Consider the following 22,823-nt stretch of genomic DNA (forward strand, 5'->3'; position numbering starts at 1 on the left):
AGTCTATAGGAGTGGGTAATATCGGTTTTGCCGCGTATCGAATCGTATCTATATATCGAGTCTCGGAGTATCAATATTGGATATTGAATCTATATATTGATGGATGCTAGTAGATTTTCTCGATTCATGATATTTGAGATTTTAAACGATACGCTGATATAATATCGTAGTAGATATAGATTTAAGTCAACGTTATAAGGTTGGTTTTCTGATATCAATTTATAATATGACTAGCTGACCCGGCAAACATTGTTTTGCCATATATAAGATTTCTAGGGAATTTCTAGTGTAGAAAAAAAAACTACCTAACTTATTGTAAGTGTGTAAGGATGTGGTAAATAAGTGAAAGAGGTATGTAGTGCTGTGAACGATGAGGGAATATATAATAAAAATAACAAAACCTCATTCAACCACATAATACCTCATTATAACAAAAAAAAAGTCCAAATAAAAAAAATATGTTAGGGGTGGACAACCCTAATCACTTAGGGTTATGAAAAATAGATACCTAGTAGCCGATTCTCAGGCTTACTGAACATGCATAAAAAATTTCATGAGAATCGGTCAAGCGGTTTCGGAGGAGTACGGGAACGAACATTGTGACACGAGAATTTTATATATTAGATTTTAAAGTAATAAAAAGAACATGAAAATAAAAATATCAACAAAACTTTCCTTCATGCTTTTACCAGGCTTAGAACTGGCTACATTATTTTCAGTTTTTAGTATTTTGTGTCTTAATTTAAAATTACAAAATATACCAAAAGAGTGTAAATTTCAAAAGTTTTACACAAACACAAAAAATAAACTCAATTATTTGGATTCAACTAAAAATAGAAAAAGGTGTACTTTAAAAATCAAACACAAAAAACTTTTAAGTATTTATAAACACTTGTCCAAAAATTCTAGTTCAAGGTCAAAGCGCGTGAAATTAAATTCAACGATGCAAATAGGCTATATTGCATTCAAGTTAGAGTCGAAAGTTGAAACTTCTTTCCTAAATTGTATCCTGCTGATACGCTAAGAATAATCTACAAACATATGGACTTAAATATAAGGTTTACAATTGTATGGATAATGCCTGTTTCTGTTTCATTCATCACATGATATCCCTATCGTGCGCTCACTCACTCTGGCCGATTCGATACGAACCAAATGAATATTGCTGATATTCACGAATCGGTACGATATGCCGATGCGCATCACATCGAGCAATATCGTGTATCGGCTGATATCGATATATAGATTTCGATTCACGAATCGGTACGATATGCCGATGCGCATCACATCGAGCAATATCGTGTATCGGCTGATATCGATATATAGATTTCGTGCGGGGCGATATCGGATTCATCGATATTGCTGCGATATATAGATATTGAATCTATATACGATTTATATCACCCACTCCTAATAGTCTAGTAGGGTGCTTTTTCAGATATTATTGAAATAATAATTCTTCTACTCATATCTCTCAGAAAAATATTTTTAACTAATAACACCATGCACCCCACGCTTTTTTTAAAATAAAATATTTTTTACACATCGAGATTATATTATAGTACATAATATCTACTACACTATTTTCAATTTAAGTTTATTAAAATTTATTTTCTATTTTTTAGTAAAATTTTATATAAAGCAGTTTTTTTTGTTTTTTTAAACTATTATTTCTTTTTCATTTTTTAGTTAAATTTTCTATAAAAGCGTATTTTTAAAACTATTAATTACTTTAACATCAATTCCTGCCTTATCGACTATAGATAAAAATTATATAAATTGGCAAAAATCTTATTTTGCAAATTGAATAATGGAGTAATCTTATCAAATTAGTGTATTGTTATCGGTCCTCGATAAATTTACAAAGTTTGAATGAAATCTGGCCGTTTAAAGTGGGTCAAAATCGCGTCTAAGGGAGTCAGTTACAAACATACAAACATACATACAAGTGAAGCTAATATAAAGTGTGTAAAAATGCGTGCTCTGTTATGAAAGCTCATCGCGCGCTTCTTCCATTTTCAGGTCAGTTTAATCGACCCACTGAAGCTGCTATTCGGGCTATTGTAAATAAATTTCGCACCAAATTTACATTGTTGGACATTATACCACCAACACGCTTACGTACAGTGCGAACTGAAGAAAATATTGCAACTGTATCGGTCAATGCTAGTGATGACCATCAATTATCGATTCGGCGTCATTCGAAGTCATTCGGCGGTTTTGAAGTCGTCGTGGCCTAAAGGATGAGACTTCCGGTGCACTCGTAAGAAGCAATGCACCGGTGTTCGAATCCCGCAGGCGGGTACCAATTTTTCTAATGAAATACGTACTCAACAAATGTTCTCGATTGACTTCCACGGTGAAGGAATAACATCGTGTAATAAAAATCAAACCTGCAAAATTATAAATTGCGTAATCACTGGTGGTAGGACCTCTTGGGAGTCCGCACGGGTAGGTACCACCACCCCGCCTATTTCCGCCGTGAAGCAGTAATGCGTTTCGGTTCGAAGGGTGGGGTAGCCGTTGTAACTATACTGAGACCTTAGAACTTATATCTCGAGGTGGGTGGCGCATTTACGTTGTAGATGTCTATGGGCTCCAGTAACCACTTCACATCAGGTGGGCTGTGAGCTCGTCCATACAACCAAGCAATAAAAAAAAAAAATTCGCAGCAATTGGGCCTTTGTTACTCAACAACGTAGAAAATTTTGCGGAAGGATTTAGGTGTGAAACCTTTCAAAATACAGCTGGTGCAAAAATTGAAGTCGAACGATCTACCACAACGCAGAATTTTTTGTGAATGTGCTCTTGAAAAGTTGACGGAAAATCCACTTTTTCATCGAAAAATTGCGTGAAGCGACGAAGCTCATTTTTGGCTCAATGGATACGTTAATAAGCAGAATTGTCAATTTTGGAACGAAGATCAGCCAGAAGCATTGGAAGAACTACCAATTAATCCAGAAAAAGTTACTGTTTGGTGTGGATTATGGGCTGGTGGCATCATTGGACCGTACTTCTTCAAAGATGATCTGAATCGCAACGTAACTGTGAATGGCGAACTCTACCGTGAGATGATATCCAACTTTTTTTCTCCAAAATGGAAGAGCTTGACTTGCATGACATGTGGTTTCAACAATACGGTGCCATATGCCACACCGGACGCGAAACAATGAACCAATCGAGAGGCAAACTCGGTGAACAGTTAAATTCACGTTGGGGACCGGTCAATTGGCCGCCTAGATCGTGCGATTTAAAGCCTTTAGAATAATTTTTGTACGGCTATGTTAAGGCTCATGTCTATGCTGACAAGCCCGATTCGATTGACGCATTGGAAGACACCATTGAAGCATTTATTTGTGAGATACCGGCCAAAATGTTGGAAAGTGTATGCCAAAATTGGACTAAGCGGATGGACTAAATAATCTTCAAACATTAAATTATATGAACCGCACTATCGGTTCAAAAAAGATTTCATGCATTTTTCTGAATTTTATGTGTTTTTTTTTTAATAATTTCCTATAGCTATTAAAAAATCACCTTAGTTTCAAATCGTCGTGGCCTAAAGAATAAAAAGACACCGGGCACTAGACGTGCGCTAATCATGTTCGGAACTGGATTGAACATGACATCGTTCTTTTGAGTGTCGGAACTAGTTCCAGTAAACATGTTCGCGGAACTGTTTAGTTTCACGAACATGTTAACTCTAGTAGCTGTTTGTAGTTTGTAGCTGTTTAGTTCCGCGGACATATTAAGTCTAGTAGCTGTTTGAAGCTGTTTAGTTCCGCGGACATGTTAAGTCTAGTAGCTGTTTGTAGTGTAGCGAATCACGTATTAAGTTATTATTAATTACACAATATTTTTCAAAAAATACAATTTTTTAAAAGCACTATATAAAAATAGATTGCCGCTTATGGCAATTATTATTGTAATTATTATTTTGTAAGGTTTTTAGTTTTAGGTTCATTGTTACAGCTGGTTGCATAATTTATTAATGTACTGTAATTACTTTGTCATAATTTCAACTACTCTACTACTTTCATTATTTTTCAATGTATTGTACGATGCACCGGAAACTATAACCTATCAGTTGTTAATTAAAATACCACGTTATTCTGATATACAACGTAAATTGAGCTCGTTGTAGCCTTACAACTTTTTTCCCATAACCGAGATACCGAATAGCGAAAGTGGTGAATGTTTTAAAATTCTCTAATTTTGAATTATGATTTTCTAAGAAATGGTCTACAAACACTTAAGGTTAAGTGCTCGTAGGAATGATGCATGGTCAAGGTCAAAATCCATAGCAAAACATTTTAATTTATTCAACTATCGACTGTAACACGTAGGTCGCAGAGCATAACTTCAATATTAATAAAAATGTAATATGAAAGAGCTCCACACGCAGTTTCATGCACTCGCTCCATCTCACTCCCTCGTATTCGTGCCATATGTCGCCTTATATCTTTACGTGGACTCGTGTCGGTTCGAGACTCGTTCGGGTGGACTCGCCGCGCCACGCCTCCGCGCCGCGCGGTACCTATGCTCTAATCATGTCCGCATGTCCGTCATGTTCAACGCGTTCGTAGTTCCTGCATAACAGTACACTTGGAATGGAAATGGAACTGTCTGAACATGTTAATTTTGACAACTCGGATTGAATGATATAGTTCCATATGAGGACATAGTTCCAGGAACTATTTAGGTCCGGAACTACGCATGTCTACCGGGCACCTCGTATCGGGCGATGCGACCGTATTGGTGTTCAATTATTCTAAAATGGTTCACTGTACCACATAATAATATCGCGCCATTATTTTAAACCTTAAAATTTATTTACGTTACCTAAAATAGTTTTTATTTGTTTTAGCATGATACTGTATCAATATTATGTTTAATAGTAAATTGTACACGCCATGTTTGAATTAGCATCATTCTTATGTTTCAAAGTCCATATTTTGATTAACGTACCAATACATTTAAAACAAAGTCATAATAATAATTAATATCGTCAACGTGAATAAACTTATGTTACGATAAGGAAAATGTGCGTAGAAGACGATAACCTAAGGGTATCTAAGCGACATCACATCATCGCGTGATGTCTCCCGTAAGACCCCCAGCGGATGTTAGAAACAGTGATAATACGACCTCATTGTTCAATTTTTTTTCCACGCTTATTCGCGGGTAGTTTTTAAGGATATTCTTTTTTTTAATTTTTTTTATTGCCCTTGTAGGCAGACGAGCATACGGCCCACCTGATGGTGAGTGGTTACCGTCGTCCATGGACTTCAGCAATGCCAGGGGCAGAGCCAAGCCGCTGCCTACAAAATACCTAAGTAATATTGAAGAAAATATGTAACCTAATTTTCTTTCGTGATTAATGTATGGCCTCAGTCTCGTTTACATCTCTATGAATGTAAGCTGGGATTGTCTGGGATTATTTTGTCAGTTCCACTGAAAACTGCAACGAATTCTGACACTTTTTTGGTTGTATCCGCTTCTATTTTGTCTTACGTTTCTGATTGCATATTTTACATCTCCAGAATGGATTGGAGAATGAATTTAGCAGCGTTCCTTTGTTACTAGTAATGTAATGGTCCGAGCTTTGATTATACACACGTGTATATAATCAAAGAGTCCGAACATTTGATTATTTGAAATACACTTGCGCTCGGATCATGCCTGAACTTCAACTCTCACTTATAAAATAATGTGATATAAAAGCGGATCCATAGTCGACAAAATAAAATTTAATTAGCTAGGTATACACTAACTTCACAGAGGGGTAATAGGCATTAAATAATGGAGTCCTACAGTCATAGTCAGGGCTGGATTTGGGTAAGATGAAAACGATACCATAAAAAATTTAAAAAGATAATAATATGTAGTATTTGTAAAAATTATTTTACTTTTTATTTCATCCTCAGAAATCTTAGAATTTAATCTTATTAACATATCCTTAGTAGGAATAAAATCAGTACAATTCCCACTTTTGCTACTGTTTTTGATAACGTTACAAGATAACAAGATGGCGTCTATGGATTGTGTTGCCAGTTTGTTCCTTATCTTGGTTTCGGTAAGGTTCACTTTACTGAATATTCTCTCGCAGTCCGCATTAGAATGGGGGAGTACTAAGTAATCTAGGGCATTTTACTATTTCTTTAAATGGCCTGTGGTGTGTGGTTGGCCTGTGTGGCCTGTGTGTGATTACATCTCAATGAACTTTTTTTTTAATGTTGGGCTAGCACCGAATGTTATTGAAATATTACTTATGTTAGTCATACAGGCAAGGTATTGAAATTATAGTATTTTTTCGTACTATCGTTAGATATTGATGGTACATAGGTAGTACGAAGCATGAAATTGTAGTAGAAATACTATAATTATAGTACGAAATCCAACCCTGGTCATAGTGTAGCCTTACTGTCAAACAGAAGTGTCAATTGTCAAATTTAAACTACACAAATAAATGCAAAATATTACGCATTAAAAACGAATTACCTATCACAATTTTTTGTGATTTGACAATACAAATACATTATTTTTACCAATTTTCAGATTACTGGAAAATTTCAGCCAGCTGGCCTGGCTAGAATATGTCAATGAATTTAAAACAACAAAAATCAGAGATAGTGTATTTACTTTTCCAACATACAAATCGTAGTAGTCCTTACTCAATTTTAAATTTTATGACAGCAAAATAGAGATATGATAAGCTTTTCTAAACATTGGCACAGTAATTTTATCTTTGTAATCAAACATGCTTCAGTGTTGCTGTAACCTTGGGCCTTTAATCAGTGAAAATGTGCAAGAAGTCGAGACGTAATATTTTATGTACTGAATTTTTCTATTTAATTTTCGCATATTTTGAAAAATAATGTCGCAATCTTTGGAAGCGCTTTCGAATGGATGGGCGACAGATACAACGGCGCCCGTTGACCTCGACAAGCCGACAGATAATGAAGTAAGTGGACCCCTGCGAAGTTGTTTGTGTAAGATAAAGTGTCCTTTACTGACCCCGGGCCATATATTTACTGCAAATAGACTTGTGTTCCTTTTACACTTATCAACAGAAGTAATATCAATAGTGGAGAGGCCGTCGCAAGTAATGTTATGTTTTACATCATACAAGTATTATCATACAGTAAATAGCTTCAAAATTGAAGATTCACTGTTTAAATGACTACTAAACAAAACAAAGAATGTTGTTATGCATTGAAATTTCTATTGAGTAGTTCTGTTGAATAGTTTTTCATTAACAAATAGTTTCGTGCGACCATTTATTATTGGTGGACTAGTCGCTATTCATTATAGGCTTGCAATTAAAGTTTACAAAAAAGAAATTAAAACAATGAATACATTATTTTTACCCAATATTGGTTTCAAGAAACTGTTGAAGATTGAGTAGCTATGTTAAAAAAGTGTACAACCAAGTCTATCATTACTAATACAGCACATTTAACTTTTGTATTTTCAGACTTTATTGTCATTTATGTTATTTACTGCATTATTTTTGTATTGCTCTATTATACTTGGAAAAAAACATGTTGACACTAATATTGTAATCATTTTAATCTGTGTTGATATAATTTTTTTAATAACAATGATAAAAATTTATGAATCAATATAGCTGCTGAAAATAAAAGACTTACTAAATCAAATAATAATATACTGATTAGGAATTCAAATTAAAAAAGGTTCTTTGATAAAGAATGATCGTAATATGTTATTGTTTTTAAAACTTTTAGTTGGCATCTAATTGGTTATTTATATTATTAAACGATTATATATAATCTTTAAAATGCTAACATAATATATGTTGCTGCTTCATTGCTTACTGACATTTAGTTTGTGAGCTTTCAAAATAAATTCATAACCCACAGCTAAACAGTAGACAAAAAATTCAATAAGCAATATTGTTTATTATTTTTTTAAAGTCAATTATGTTGTAGTGATAGTATGAAATGCAATAGATGAACAAAATTGCATCAACTATTACAATATACTCATGATTAATACAATAATTGTAAAAATACAATAATTGTAGTCAAAATAAATATATATTATTCTCATTTCCTGATTTTAAAGTGTTAAGGTTGTCCAAACCATTATTGTGTTTAAAAAAATTGTCAAATTCTGTGCAATTTTAAAAATGTTATTTTATTGGAGGGTGTATGGTAGTATAGTAGAGGGGGAAGAGTTCGACCGAAGAAGACATGGATGGAGTGTGTGAATGACGATATGAGAGAGAAGTGAGTGTTGAGATGACGGCTGATAGAAGAGAATGGAAGAGAAAATTTTGCTGTGCCGACTCTACCGAGTGGGATAAGATGGAGAAAAAGAAGATTGGTGGAAGGGGGTATTTTGTTGATTGGTAAATCAAGTGCTGTATCGCCAGTATCCTTCTTATTTTTTTAAGTTTAATTAGTAAGATAGCCATTAGTAAAATACAATCATCATATTATATCAATTATTTTAATGGCATAGGTTATCTTTAACAGTGACCACTTATCCTCCGGTGAACTGTAGCTTCGTTGTATATACATGATGAAAAATACTGTGCATAATGCTATATAATACGCGTAATAAGCTAAGCTAAGCTTAGCTTGAATAACTTATTGCCGCATTTTTTTTTCAAGAATTTACCTGTGCACAATGATTTTGGAGATTTTACCTTTCTATTCCGTTCCTCTTTCTCGGCATCTTCTTTTAATTTTAATTCTAAATATGATGTGTCGACCCTAATTTATCGCATGTACCTCATTACCCCCTAGTCAGTATGTACGTATGGATACTCATTATCTCTAAGGGTTAACGATCAAGACCTTCCACCTCCCTTACCCGTCCGGACTCCGTCTGTCCCTGATAACAAAATGTATAAGTTACTCATTATCGTCGCTAACACGGCAGTTTATCGTTCAGTTCGCCTTCGTAAGTCTACGTGAGCGCACGTATCATTACTGTTTCGGAAAACTACTATCGCGCACTTAATTTTTCTACGCAAGTGATATAATCCCTGATGGATAAATTCGTTGATTGTAATTTTCTGTCCCCAAATTAATTTCGAAATTAAAAAGTTGCAACTATCGGCAACGCTCCAGGCGTTTCATATTATATTTATTTAAATCTTTTACGATTATCCCTGGCAGAAGCAGCCTACATGTATTTTTCGAACGCCGTTGCGCAGAAAATGACCATAGCTTTACTGTATCGAATCAACCCTATCTACTATTCAGACTACTCGGATACGATCTAGGCTTACATTTGAAGCTATTTCAACTTAAACGTTCTATTTGCCATTGGCTCTACAATTTCGAATACTATAAATTTGGTATTTACTCCAAAGATATTACTTGACGAAGAATATTTGGTAAATCCAAGTAGAATTGAAAGTGCATCAGAATGGACATCGTGACTAACGTAAGTTTCAATTTCTTCATCATCAATACATTACTCGTATCGTATACTTTTGGGCCAAAGTTTATCATTGGCCGCGTATGAATGTGCCAACAGCTCACATAATGTTTTAACTTTTCACAGTATCATCCGGTGTTCAAAGCGTTTCTTGCGGGTTCGTTTTCTGGAACATTCAGCACTGTGCTCTTCCAGCCGTTGGATTTAGTGAAGACTCGTTTGCAGAATCCGAATCATCATGTCATGGCGGCTACAGTCAAGTAAATAACCGTTTTTTTCTTCCTCTTCTTAGTTGCTTGAGTAGATCAGAAATGCCCCGACGTTACAATGTAACTAATCAAAAAGAATTTCAAGCTCAAAGGTACCTCTAGCTCATGTAACGCCCGTATGTAATCATTGCGGTCAAAATTCAATACCGGACCATATGCACTGTACAATGTATGCAAACCAGAACTCTTTTTATTTGGGGTTGATTTATAACGTCTGGCGAGATAACACGAGCGCAGGTGCAATGCACACTCTGCACCATTGGTAATGACACTTCTGCTAACTTATTAAATATTTGGACCCAGTCTTATGATATATTATTAACGTCAACGACATTTATGTTACTGGGTTGCTAAATAATCGAAATTGATTGATCGTTGTAATCTTTAATATTATCATGATTAACACGTAATACTAATAGGCATCAACACTGTTGTGTGTTATGTTATGATATCTTTAGATTTTTACTTATTCATATCCCGAATCGAGCCCGTGCTCGCTCAGAACTTATTCATTTACAAGCTCACGGGAAAAACGACTATAATAATACCATATTATGTGGTACATGGTATGGTACATTATAAAGTAGGTAGGTTAAAATAACTCGAATACTATACACCGTGTACAGTTTGAAAAGTTTGGCAACTCTTCAATACCAATGATTATTGCGCTTTGAAGCAAAACAAAGTTACATACGCTCCTAACATTGCAGATAATTCAAACTGCGTTACCGGTACGTATGAACTAATCGATTAGAATTGATAAGTAAAAACATACTTAAAATTAGTTGTATTCTCTGTTCTTTTATTAATTTGCTGTATATATTAAGATGAGCTCACGGCTGACCTGGTGTTGAGTGGTAACCGGAGAGTATCAACATCACGGCGTTAATGCCTCACGCTACAGAATTTATGAAATTGTGGTTATTAACCCGTCCGTGTCAATTCGGCCTACCCACAGCAGCTTTCATTTATTTTAACTTTATCGCGTTTAGTTATAGTAATAAATAGTATTTCAAATTGTTTTCGACAAGCTCTGACTCTTGCTAGGGTCGTGTTAAACGAGGGAACCGGTGGTTAACGAGGGAACCGGTGGTCGTTTCGCTGGCGGCCACCGGTCCGGCGTCCGTGGGACGGTGGGATGGATGTAATGTGCTCTGCGTCAACCCTGTCCCGCCGTTTCAATAGCCCCGACTGGGCTCCGGCCCGGTCCGAGGTAGGGCGCCGGTTGTGAGCGGCAGGAGTTTTTAGTGAGGTTCAACTCCCACATACCCCACCTGCCGCGCGGGTGGGGATCCGGCGATTTTCTCCTGTGGAAAAAAAAAAAAAAAAAAAAGGGTCGTGTTAGCAACGTCGTCAGGTTTGAGCCCTGTGAGCTGGCCTACAAGCTCGGCCTAGAATAACCCATCGAGGTTACTAGAATAGATAGGGAAAAAAAATAGAACAACTTATCTTAGGAGTTCCATGCGGGCCAAACAGTGATCGGTTAAATTTCAGTGGTTGCCATGTCCACATGTTGACCATTTTCTTTTTTCGTTCCCTTAATGAGCTACTTATTTTTATGGTTAGTTTCTTGCTCAATGACTTAATCATTAATTTAAAAAAAAGCTTTATTATAAATTCCTTTTCCAGCGGCCGAATTCAACCCGGGATGATAACGATCTTCGCTAACATAATCCGTCAGGAGCAAATCGTTGGATTGTGGCGAGGGATGATACCCTCCGTTGCCCGATGTGTTCCCGGGGTCGGATTATATTTCTCTTCACTGCATTGGCTCAAAGGGAAGATGGGGAAGTCTACGGGAGACTTGAAAGCTATTGAGGCTGTTCTTTTGGGCGTTGTCGCAAGGACCATGAGCGGGATTGCCTTGATACCAATAACTGTGATAAAAACTAGGTAAGCTTGTGAATGTGATACTTATATTTATTTGTATCGTATATATAATTTTATTTATAAATTTGGGAAATATTGATGGTATATTCGCACGATGCATTTTCGAAATGATTCATTAATACCCGCATTTCTAGTGTTTACGTAAGGATTCTTAATTTTACTGTAAGTTGGTATAAAAATTAATAGAGATTGCTCTTCGAAAAGACAGCTCGTAGAACCACTTCTAAATCATTCGAATCTTTCAGATTATCCCGAAAAAAAATTTCGCTATTTCGCTAATATAAAATTAAATGTTATCACACAAAGCCCCAATAAACGTTTTTTGTGCCTTACACATTACGGGTATTTCGTTCATCTAAATCTGATGACGCACGCTTTGCACGAGTTATAAGAGAAAAAAGTCTGCTATCGAACAGGGAAGTGCCCGCAACACCCGCCAATTCTACTATCGTTTTGTTTTCGTAATTTTTGTTTGCCAAAGGAACTTTGCAATGTGGGCTTGTCGTTGACGTCAAATCAGTTCGCACGTATCGGATGTTTTCGCAATTGGCTAATCGGTTGTTTTGATCGATCGTCACAATGAGTCTACTGAAATTAATTGAAAACACAATAGATAAAGGAATCGGGAATGAGTGCGTTGTATCTTCTGTGTCCGATTAAATTATCATACAAATTAGAGGTCACAAGAAAAACAATAGCTTAGCACCGGTCACCGTCCTCATTGAACTTGTCGACTACAACGAACATGCGTACTAGCCCATAGACACAGCCAACTGAGTTTCTCGCCGGATTACGTTTAAGGGTCGCGATTCCGATCCGGTAGTAGATTCACCGAAGCACTGCTCTTGCTAAGGCCAGTGTTAGTAATTCTTTCTGGTACTAGAGCCCGTCTATGGAGACAGACAAATATGCTTTATTTAGTTATTACCAACTATAACTAAGATAATTAATACCAACTAGATATACCTTAATAAAACTGAGAGTAATTAAAAAAAGATGTGTGGTGTCGTGGGATACCGGATAGGAACGAAGTTCCTTATTATAAAAATATTAATTTTAAGTTCTATTCGAAGTATAAAGAAGATAAAATACGAGGTTTCGCAAGAACCCACGGTAATTCGGTAACGCGCGAACTTATTGTGGCACACTTCATTCACGGTTGTTTGCATAAGAGTTAGTGTATTGCGCAAACGAACGCTCTGAGATCGTGGTCAATGAATGATTAAAAAAATGTTATTTTTTGTACGTTATTACAAAGTTAAGTCGTACACTGTGTGCATGACTAGTAAAAGTCTTACGTTACGGACGTTTTTTCCCGGTTAGGGTACCCCTCCGCATCGTCCCATAAGGAAATTCGTTCCAAAAAAACTAAACTTGTATTCTATTAGACACTTGAAAGCCGAAATCATTGAGTGTAACTATTTTTTATGTCTCTAACCAGGTACGAATCAGGGGTGTACAAATACACCAGTTTGAGTGGTGCTCTGAAATCCATATACAAAGCGGAAGGTCTTCGAGGTCTGTCCTGCGGCCTGGGTCCGACCTTGGCCCGGGACGCGCCGTTCTCGGGACTGTATCTAATGTTTTACACACAAACAAAACAAGCCGTTCCCAAAGGTAAGAATAATAATCCTGCTGTGATAAGATTAATACGAAAATGATAAATACTTTAGCTTAATACGTTTGAAGTGTATTAAGAATTATTTTATGTTGGTCCTTCGAAATTGTAATGCTTTAGGTGCCATTGTGGAGTGGAAAAATTGGAGCAAAAGATGTTATTAGCCTATATATACCCTATATATGCATATGTTGTTTTCAGGCACTGATAACTACTATAGGCTAGACTGGGCGATCGTCTATGAACGCCGATAAATAAATCCTTTATTTATTGCCTCGATAGGCAGAGGAGCCATACGGCTAACCTAATGATGAGTGGTCGCCTATGTTCACGGACATCAACAATGCCGGAAAGCAAACGAGCTCATCATCTCCCAATTAAATTAATCTTAAGCAATGAATGAAATGTATCCAATTCTTAGCTGTATATTTTATTTTTATTTTTGATGTTAATGCAATGTCGATTGCACCTATAATTGAGGTGACATCTGCCATGAACTTTTGTCAATTTGTCAATGTTTTGTATTGATGATCACTTTGTTGGTGCAACTTATTAAATAAATAAATAAATAAATAAATCTAGCTAAAATTAAATGTTTAGTTCAATACTTTGACATTTGAAGACGAAGTTCCATATGTGTTTTCTACTGTCCCACCCTTTAAGCTGAAATGCATGATGGATTCGCGGCAGAAATAGGCAAAATGGTACTCTTCCATGCCTGGTTCACGTTACTATAACTACCATCAGTATATTGCCATTATTTTTCTTTTTACAAAATTATTATGATAAATTTATGAACGTGATTAGCGTTTTCCAAAATGACTCTAGTTGAGACTCTAGTTGTATTTTCAATGTTTTACCAAGTTCATTGTATTTGCAGTTTAGCCTGTAACACCTTTGCCTTTGACAGTAAACGTGTGGCAAAAAAAATTCAAGTCAATTATTGTTTTGATGGAACAAACGGTGGTAGGATTGATATGTCGTCTCACGTTGAACAACATGCTGATTTTAATATCGTGCAATGAACGGTGGCGATACGAATCGTATAAGTAAACGCCGCGTTATCTCGTCGGCAACAGCGGCGGCAGAAAAAAAGTTATGCTACCAATAATTAAATTACATCCACTTCATATTTCACATGTTTATATTTTTCATGTTAAATTACATTTCTTATCTCAATTAAGTCTATTGAACGGTTCTAGAATTTTTTTTATCATTTTATTTGCTTGTAATATTCGTCGGTATTCAATAATGTTATCTATGGACACTTTCATGTTTAAATAAAATTGAATTCTATCGACACCTTTGTAATCATTATCAATAATTTATGTCGTTATTTGTTTTTACTGTGGCGTCATTGTTAATATCAAATACCTACCAAATTTTTTGAGATTAGATTACCTAGTGATATTTTTCATCAAATACGATAATTCTACATGCTTGCCAAGATTTTGTCTCTCTAATCGCATGAAGTGTATGATTTATTATTTCAATAATTTAACGGTAACAAAACAAAAATGTCTTTTCCCGCCAATTTGGCGAACAACCGTTCTATTTTCGCTCGACATTTACAGATACTTTAGATGTTCTAAATTAAAAATCTCGATTCAATTTGTCGAACGAACTACGAAGCACTGTAATATGGAAAATTGACAGCTGACATAACAATAACATATTTAACAGCCACATATATTATCGATTTAAATAGCTCGAATTAAAATAAAATCGGATAGTCGATTATTGTAAAAATCATAATTTGAAACCTTAATAATATTTTTATGAATGCGGTGATGTGTATAAAGCAAATATCCCTCCATGTATAGTGTAAACTATTTAACTCCGCAACATAGTCAAATATCGAATTAAAAGTAAAGTACCTATATAATTTTCAGTGTTTGCGTGTTGTCAGACTGCTAGTAAATAACTCCATAACACAGTCCTTATTTCTGCCACGAAATTATCTATGTTTTCTTTTTATAGCCATTATTAAAACGCAAAGGAAGCTCTAATTTGAGGTCTCAGTGTACGCAGCCGGTATTCAGCTTACATTTCCCAATGACTCTGGACCATTGATCTATCTGTTTACAAAAAAAAAGTCATAATTTTAACTCTTTCACAGAATGGCTTCAGTCACCAAGCGCTGCAAGTGCTATTCATTTCTCGTGCGGTATTGTCGCCGGGATCGCTGCCTCGCTGGCCACAAACCCGGCCGACGTTCTCAAGACGAAAATGCAACTTTATCCTGATAAGTTTCCAAACGCCTTTAGTGCCGCTGTTTACATCCATCAGGTGTGTATGTGTTTAATAAAAGAAATGACATAAATTTTAGTATGATATAAGTAGTAGTAGTATGATATGCCCTAAACACGCCGTTACGGATCCTCCCGATCAATTTACGGGGCTTTTTGGTACCACAAGCACCGGTCACCGTCCTCGCCGAACCCGTCGCGTCGCTTGCGACGAAGGGCTCGACCAGTAAATTAACCCATAGACACAGCACGCTGAGTTTCTCGCCGGATCTTCTCAGTGGGTCGCGTTTCCGATTCGGCAGTAGATTATGCGAAGCACTACTCTTGCTAAGACCAGTGTTAGCAACACTCCCGGTTTAAGCCCCGTGAGCTCACCTACACGTCAAGAAGCTGAACTCACAAGGCTATCAGCATAGGCAGGGGGAAAATAAGATATATAAATTTATTAGTTGCAAACGTATTTATTTCGAAAGAGCAATTATGATTTCAATCATTAAAATAGCTTTTGTAATATTAGAAAAAAATATTATTTTAGCAATTAGCGTTTATTTTTGTTCCAATTAATAAAACAATCCTTCTATTTTATTATCTGTAGTTTAGCACGTTTCCTCGGTGTGAAACCTTTATGGAGGCTAAGAGTCAAGTTTAAATGTATTTTTATAGTAATTAACTTTAATTATTCGTACATTTTTTGGCGATTGCAACGCGAAAGGTTATCTACGCCATGGCTTTTTAGTGTTCTTTTGGAATCATTTTAGGATAAAAAACTTCGTGTTGGTATTATTTATCAGATGATGTTCGTGAATTCAATTATGTTGGTGCATTGACATGATCTTGAATGTTTAGTTGGTGACATTTGAACAGTAATTAATAATGATTCCTTAACATTTCGATAATAATACAAAATAAAAATAAAACTGACTTCAACAAAAATCCGAATAACATCAATGTACATTCAAAACTACAACGTACTGGTCATCAGGATGAAACTTAAATGACTATACGACAAGCACCAGCTTTTAAACAAAATAAAAATTTTGAAACACAAAAAAATGTAATAATTAAATTGAGAACCTCCTTGTTCAAAGACGGTTAATAATAACAAAATGTAATATTCTATTAGGTTACATATCGACGCTTGAAAGGCAATCCTGACTAAGCGACAAAAGTATGTAAAATGAGTTAGATACACCATTGGAATCGTCTGATTTTTCTGCGTCATTTAGTATAGGTTTCATCACTCTGTGACGTGTTTTATGTCGCTTAGATATGGTGTGATTTTCATAAAAATGCAGAGTTTTTTCCTACCAAACGACAAAAAAAAAGTTATTTTTGAGACATCCTGCAGTTAGGACATTTTAATAATAAGGTATTATTTACTTAGTCAGTTATTCATGTTTTTAAATTTTCATTTGTTTGTATTTATTTACTTTTACTTGTTATGAAATTTTTCTTTGAAACCACTTAGTAGATTGTACCTATACAAAGTAGTCGTAATTGGTACAGTTATACAATTTAACCTGAAACAAAATGGAACAATATTGAATCTTAGATAGTTTTACTTGTTTAACATAATATCTCTTTCCATCCGTAAATATTTTTACATGACAACATTTCTAATAACTACGTCGCCTAGATAATTTTACTTGATTAATTTCAATGGTTACTTTTGGCGCTTAGTTATGTTTACCCGTAAACAAAATATAATTTTTTGTCGCTAAAGAACTGCGCGAGTTTAAATACGTTGTGTGGGTATGCGCAACTAGTCGCGTACCACGTTTTGGCGGGCTGGTAAAAGGTGACTTTCGTAAGCTGGGCGTCGCTTAGTTAAGTCGTTTGTCACATTATTTTGCATTTTGTTCCCATGAGGGAGATGTGAACCACCAAATAAGGCCAAAGAAACGACTATAGATTCCGTAAAAAGATTTAACAAAAGTTTACAAAGTCGTCGTGGTCTAAAGGATAAGGCGTCCGGTGCATTCGCGTGGTCTCGCCGCCTGGCGGACCCCGCCTACGGGCGACGGACCGTCGAGGCGATCCGCCCGGTCCTCTCGGACTGGGTGAATCGCGACCGAGGACGTCTCACCTTCCGAGCGACGCAGGTGCTCACGGGACACGGCTGTTTCGGTCGCTACCTGCACCTTGTCGCCCGGAGGGAGCCGACGCCGAAGTGCCACCACTGCAGTGGCTGCAACGAGGACACGGCGGAGCACACGCTCGCGTACTGCCCCGCTTTCGCGGAGCAGCGCCGCGTCCTCGTTGCAAAAATAGGACCGGACTTGTCGCTTCCGACCGTCGTGGCTACGATGCTCGGCAGCGACGAGTCCTGGCAGGCGATGCTCGACTTCTGCGAGTCCACCATCTCGCAGAAGGAGGCGGCGGAACGGGAGAGGGAGAGCTCTTCTTCCCTCTCGGCGCCGTGCCGCCGCCGTCGAGCCGGGGGTCGGAGGAGGGCGTTTGTCCAGCTCCAGCCCCTATGAGGAGGCAGTCTCCTCCCGGTGATGGTCACGGGGCGACCTAAGGGGGTTGAGGCTGCGCCGCACGCTACCGTCACTCTAGCGCGCTGGCACCAGGAGGACGGGAAGGCGCGTCGGCGGCTGCGGACTGCGATGCGGTCCGCATTTTCGTCGTCGCTGTCGTCGCCGAACATACTGTTGAAGAGCAACCCGGTCGGTGGTGTATCGCGTTCCGACCCGGCAGGCTGGTTCTGGCCCAGCGGGGTATCCCGGAACGCCAGCGGCACCGTCCGGGTGGCCTGGTAGGGCCGCTGTACCGCGGAGACCGACGTCGTTGGTCGTCGACTATCGCCTCGACGACCCGTCGGTCGGGCGTCCTCGGGGTGGCGCCGCGTGTCTGGTTGTAGTGTTGACCGCGGGAACCCCCCTACTCTGAACGGGTTCTGACCCCGGACGGAGATCGGACGTCGGGTGTAAGAGTAAGAGGGCCCTAAAATCCTTGGGCCCGCGATCTGCTCTCAACACCTGCAGATCGTTGAGTCTCACATACCCCGTGCGCCCCCTAGGCGCGGGGACCTCGTAGGAGGTTCGGCCCCCCGCCTGAAAAAAAAAAAAAAAAAAGCCCGGTGCATTCGTATGTAGCGATGCAACGATGTTCGAATCCCGCAGGCGGGTACCAATTTTTGGAATGAAATACGTACTTAACAAATGTTCACGATTGACTTCCCCGGTCATCGTTCTCGTCGAACCCGTCGTTCGCGACGAAGGGTTCGGCGAGTAAATTAACCCATAGACACAGCCCACTGAGTTTCTTGCCGGATCTTCTCAGTGGGTCGCGTTTCCGATCCGGTGGTAGATTCTGCGAAGCACTGCTCTTGCTAGGGCCAGTGTTAGCAACATCGTCAGGTTTGAGTCCCGTGAGCTCACCTACTAGTTAAAGTTACGCTGATACGTAAGTCGTCACGAACCCACACACGTCCCGACCGCCGCGCGCTATCAGCCCGATGTGCTGGATGTGTGTGTGCACAAGGGGCTACGGTGCCCCGTAACGATCGAGGCACTGTACGACCTGGGTACCCCACATCTCCCTATTCTGGTGACACTGGGAATGGGGCTCACCCGGGTTGCGACCTCGCCCCTACGACCGAAGGTCGACTGGGAGCTCTTTAAGAGTCGTCTCTCGACCTTCCCGTGATTCAGGACCCCAACACCCCTGATGGGGTCGACGATGCGGCAATCCGCCTTGTCGACTCCATCAGGGGAGCGATCGACCAGGCGACGACTCTTGTGCCTAGCGGCGGGCCCAGAGGTATACTCCCGGCCCATCTGAAGGCGATTATTCGCCAGAAGAGGGGCTTGAGGAGGCTCTGGGCGACAACTCGTTGTCCCAGGATAAAGCGCGAGCTTAATGAGCTGGAAGCGGAGCTGGCGACAAAGATTAGCACCTTCCGGGGCTATGCCTGGCAGGAGAGGATCGAGGAGGCCCGCGAGGACCCCTCCTCAGTATCCCTCCACCGGCTTTGTCGCCAGCTCTCAAATCGGCCTGCCCCGACTTGTCCACTAGTGGACGAGAGGGGCAACCGATGCTTCTCGGCTCAGGCCCGCGCCGATATCCTGGCCGAGATGCTGGAGCGGCAGTTCGCTCCTAATGACTCTGTACCCTCAGAGGCCGCATTCCACCAATCGGTGGAAGAGAGCGTAGCAAGCCTACTCTCCTCCCCGGTGCCACCGTTGGGAGATGGTGATCTCATCACTCCCAGCGAATTGCGCCTCATCATCAAGCGGATGAAGAGGCGCAAGGCGCCGGGCGAGGACGGTATTCCCTCCCTCGCTTTTTTCCACTTCCCTGAAACTGAAACTGTTCAACTCCATTCTGTCCACAGGACACTTCCCGGGAACTTGGAAATTGGGCAAGGTTATCGCCTTGCCCAAACCCGGCAAGGACAGGAGAAATCCCTCCAGTTACCGTCCGATCACGCTGCTGTCGCACGTGGGCAAGTTGTTCGAGCGGCTGCTGCTGAGAAGGGTGTCGCCGCACATCCTTCTCAGACCCGAGCAATTCGGGTTTCGTAGCGGTCACTCGACAACGCTGCAATTGGTCCGCGTTATGCATCACTTGGCGGATCGGTCCAACGCGCGCCAGTACACGGCCGCAGTCTTTCTCGATATCGAGAAGGCCTTCGACCGTGTCTGGCATGCGGGACTGGTTCACAAGTTGTTGCAGAACACGGACCTCCAGCACGCCTACGTGCGACTGCTGGGTCGTACCTGGAGGGAAGATCCTTCCTTGTCGCGGTCGAGGGCGCCAAGTCGTCGGTGCGCCCAGTCACGGCCGGAGTTCTTCAGGGGAGTGTCCTGGCACCACTCCTCTACGCTCTCTATACCAACGACATTGGAGGTTGCCCTCAAGCGTGGGAAGCCGACGTGAAGTTGGCGCTGTTTGCCGACGACAGCGCCTACTTCGCGTCATCAAACTTCCCCTCTGCGGCCATTTCGAGGATGCAGAGGCTATTGGACTTACTGCCCCAGTGGCTGGACCGATGGAGGGTCGCGGTCAACGTGGGGAAGATTGCGGCTATCCTCTTCGGTCCGGTCCGCACAACAGTCGTCCCGGGACAGCTCAGTCTCCGTGGCGCTAATGTCGAGTTTAGATCCAGCGTCCGGTACTTGGGGGTCGATATCGACCGGAGTTTGAGGATGACCGCCCACGCCATGTCGGCGTTGGCGGCCGCTCGGTACGCGAGATTCCTCCTCCGGCCGGTGTTGGCCTCCAGGTTGCCGGTCAGGACTAAGCTCGGCATTTATAAGACGTATGTCCGTTCCCGTATCACGTACGCAGCTGCGGCCTGGTATCCCTCATCCCGCAGGGTATGCGGGAGAGGTTACAGGTCCAGCAAAATCTGGCTCTTCGCACGATAGTCGGAGCAGGGCGTTACGTCAGAAATGCCGTAATCGCCCGGGATCTGGATGTGGAGTCGCTCGGGGAGTTCATCCGGAGGCTAGCTCGTAATCTTTACGAGTGGGCTGACGGTGGACCCCACGAGCATCTCTCCTCACGAGGACCTCTTATGAGTTTGCACGGGTAGGTACCACCAGCCTATTTCTGCCGTGAAGCAGTAATGTGTTTCGGTTTGAATGGTGGGGCAGCCGTTGTAACTATACTTGAGACCTTAGAACTTATATCTCAAGGTGGGTGGCGCATTTACGTTCTAGATGTCTATGGACTCCAGTAACCACTTAGCACCAGGTGGGCTGTGAGGTCACCCACACCTCTAAGCAATAAAAAAAAAACAGTAATAGCGTGATTTTGTTACAAACAAATATATCCCTATTGTTTATTACAATAAATGTTTATTCATAAACGTCTCGCTCTTTTGCATGATTTACCATAGTAATTTATTACATTTTAGTTCAATTCTTTACACTTTCTACATGCATAAAAAAATGGAATAGTATTTAGATACATTTACTCGATTTGTTGTGAACTATGGGATCACTTTAGTCCAATATACCCAAAACGAAACTGTAAGCTGTGCGAATTTGTCTAACTTTACATGTTACTGAAAATCTTTCAACGATAGCTCATATTGCTTTACATGTTACTCCTAATCTTTCAATGCTGGCTTAGATAATTTTACTTGTGACGAGAAACCTTTTATATAAAATTCAGATAATTTTACCTGTTTATCAAATTATGGACAATATATTATATAAGCGACAATAACTGCTATATACACAAATGATAGGCAATAACCTTTAAGTATATTCGATGGGCAAAAAAAAACTATTTATAAGTCTATTAAAATAATTTCAATCCTACAGTTAGATTCGTTAAAATATTTTTTTTTTCAAATTTTTCAACTTTAAATTGCTCTACTGTAAAGTTTACGCATTGTCGCTTAGTCATGTTTGCCTTTCAAGCGTCGATATTATGTATTTGATATAGTCTATTGATAAGCATAGATAATACAAATGTCTTAATTGAGACCGGAACCGTTATCAACTTCGTCGCCCATACGTATCATAGCTGAATCATGGAATAAAATGGAAATTAATTTGTTGTTACAGACGTACGGAATTAAAGGGTATTTCAAAGGTGCCGTACCCAGGATGCTTCGTAGAACTCTCATGGCTGCAATGGCGTGGACTGTCTTCGAAGAAATAACAAGGTCTATTGGTTTAAAATGAATTTCGTTAACTACATTGTTTGAATATAAAAATTAGGGCAATGGTAAGCCTATTTATAAATGTTAGCACAACGTTCCTAATATATTGAATCTGTTTTGTTTAACTTTGATTTTATAAAGTTGTATCGTTTGTAGGTAAGGGTTTTTGTTGATATTTAAAATACACATGTCGAACGTGTTGATATAATCGAATACTATATATATATTTTGTGCAATTTATATTTAAATAAAGTTTTGTGAAGTGAAACAAGAATGTTTTGTTTTCTTTTGACTTTGGATGAAAAACTTCGTGATTAGTATGTAATAAGACAACAATTATCTGCGCCAAAGTGTTGACTTTTAATTTTTGTCACTTTTTTTTTTTTTTTTTTATTAAATCGATTACTCGAATTTTTAGTTATCAATTTTGGCAAATCTTAATAATTGTAACAAGCTTCAGTAAAATGAGCAAATTTTAATGGACTTTTGAAACTTACTTTATATTTACTCATAACACCAAACAGATAATAATCAGTTATTATTAGATATTTAAGCCCAAAGAAACATTAACTTGATAAAATAGAACTATAAAAATCACTGATCAAATTTCAGTCTTTCACGCACTGAAAAGACTGTTATTGCCAGAGTACAAAATTATATGGCCACTTTTTAACAGCCATCATTAAGAGATATCAACTTGTATTATTAAATCATATAGCCTGTATCAAATTTCGAATTATTCTTTCAGGTTGTATCCTTTC

General features: G+C 39.1%; 1 protein-coding gene across 4 annotated transcripts; it reads left to right on the top strand.

Moving 5' to 3' along the window:
* Positions 1–6,403: 6,403 nt before the first annotated feature.
* Positions 6,404–22,336, top strand: LOC101745781 (mitochondrial glycine transporter B). 4 transcript variants are annotated; one of them, XM_021352108.2, is made up of 7 exons: positions 6,889–6,964; positions 9,347–9,420; positions 9,541–9,674; positions 11,313–11,576; positions 13,015–13,190; positions 15,311–15,480; positions 21,965–22,336. In XM_021352108.2, exons 2-7 carry the CDS (start codon positions 9,403–9,405, stop codon positions 22,082–22,084), a joined length of 882 nt encoding a protein of 293 aa, XP_021207783.1. In that variant the 5' UTR covers positions 6,889–6,964; positions 9,347–9,402; the 3' UTR covers positions 22,085–22,336. The 4 variants fall into 4 exon arrangements, with proteins under 4 accessions (XP_004932532.1, XP_004932534.1, XP_021207783.1 ...); XM_062673418.1 differs by lacking the exon at positions 6,889–6,964 and adding an exon at positions 6,994–7,105; XM_004932475.5 differs by lacking the exon at positions 9,347–9,420 and having other exon boundaries at positions 6,404–6,964.
* Positions 22,337–22,823: the final 487 nt, after the last annotated feature.

The sequence above is a fragment of the Bombyx mori genome, chromosome 17, assembly GCF_030269925.1.
Source record: "Bombyx mori chromosome 17, ASM3026992v2".
Classification (NCBI taxonomy): domain Eukaryota; kingdom Metazoa; phylum Arthropoda; class Insecta; order Lepidoptera; family Bombycidae; genus Bombyx; species Bombyx mori.

Coding starts and splice junctions, on each gene's coding strand:
- LOC101745781 (XM_004932475.5), top strand. CDS start 6,878: ATGTCGCAATCTTTGGAAGCGCTTTCGAATGGATGGGCGACAGATACA. Junction 6,965..9,540: donor ACAAGCCGACAGATAATGAA/GTAAGTGGACCC, acceptor AACTTTTCACAG/TATCATCCGGTGTTCAAAGC. Junction 9,675..11,312: donor GTCATGGCGGCTACAGTCAA/GTAAATAACCGT, acceptor TTCCTTTTCCAG/CGGCCGAATTCAACCCGGGA.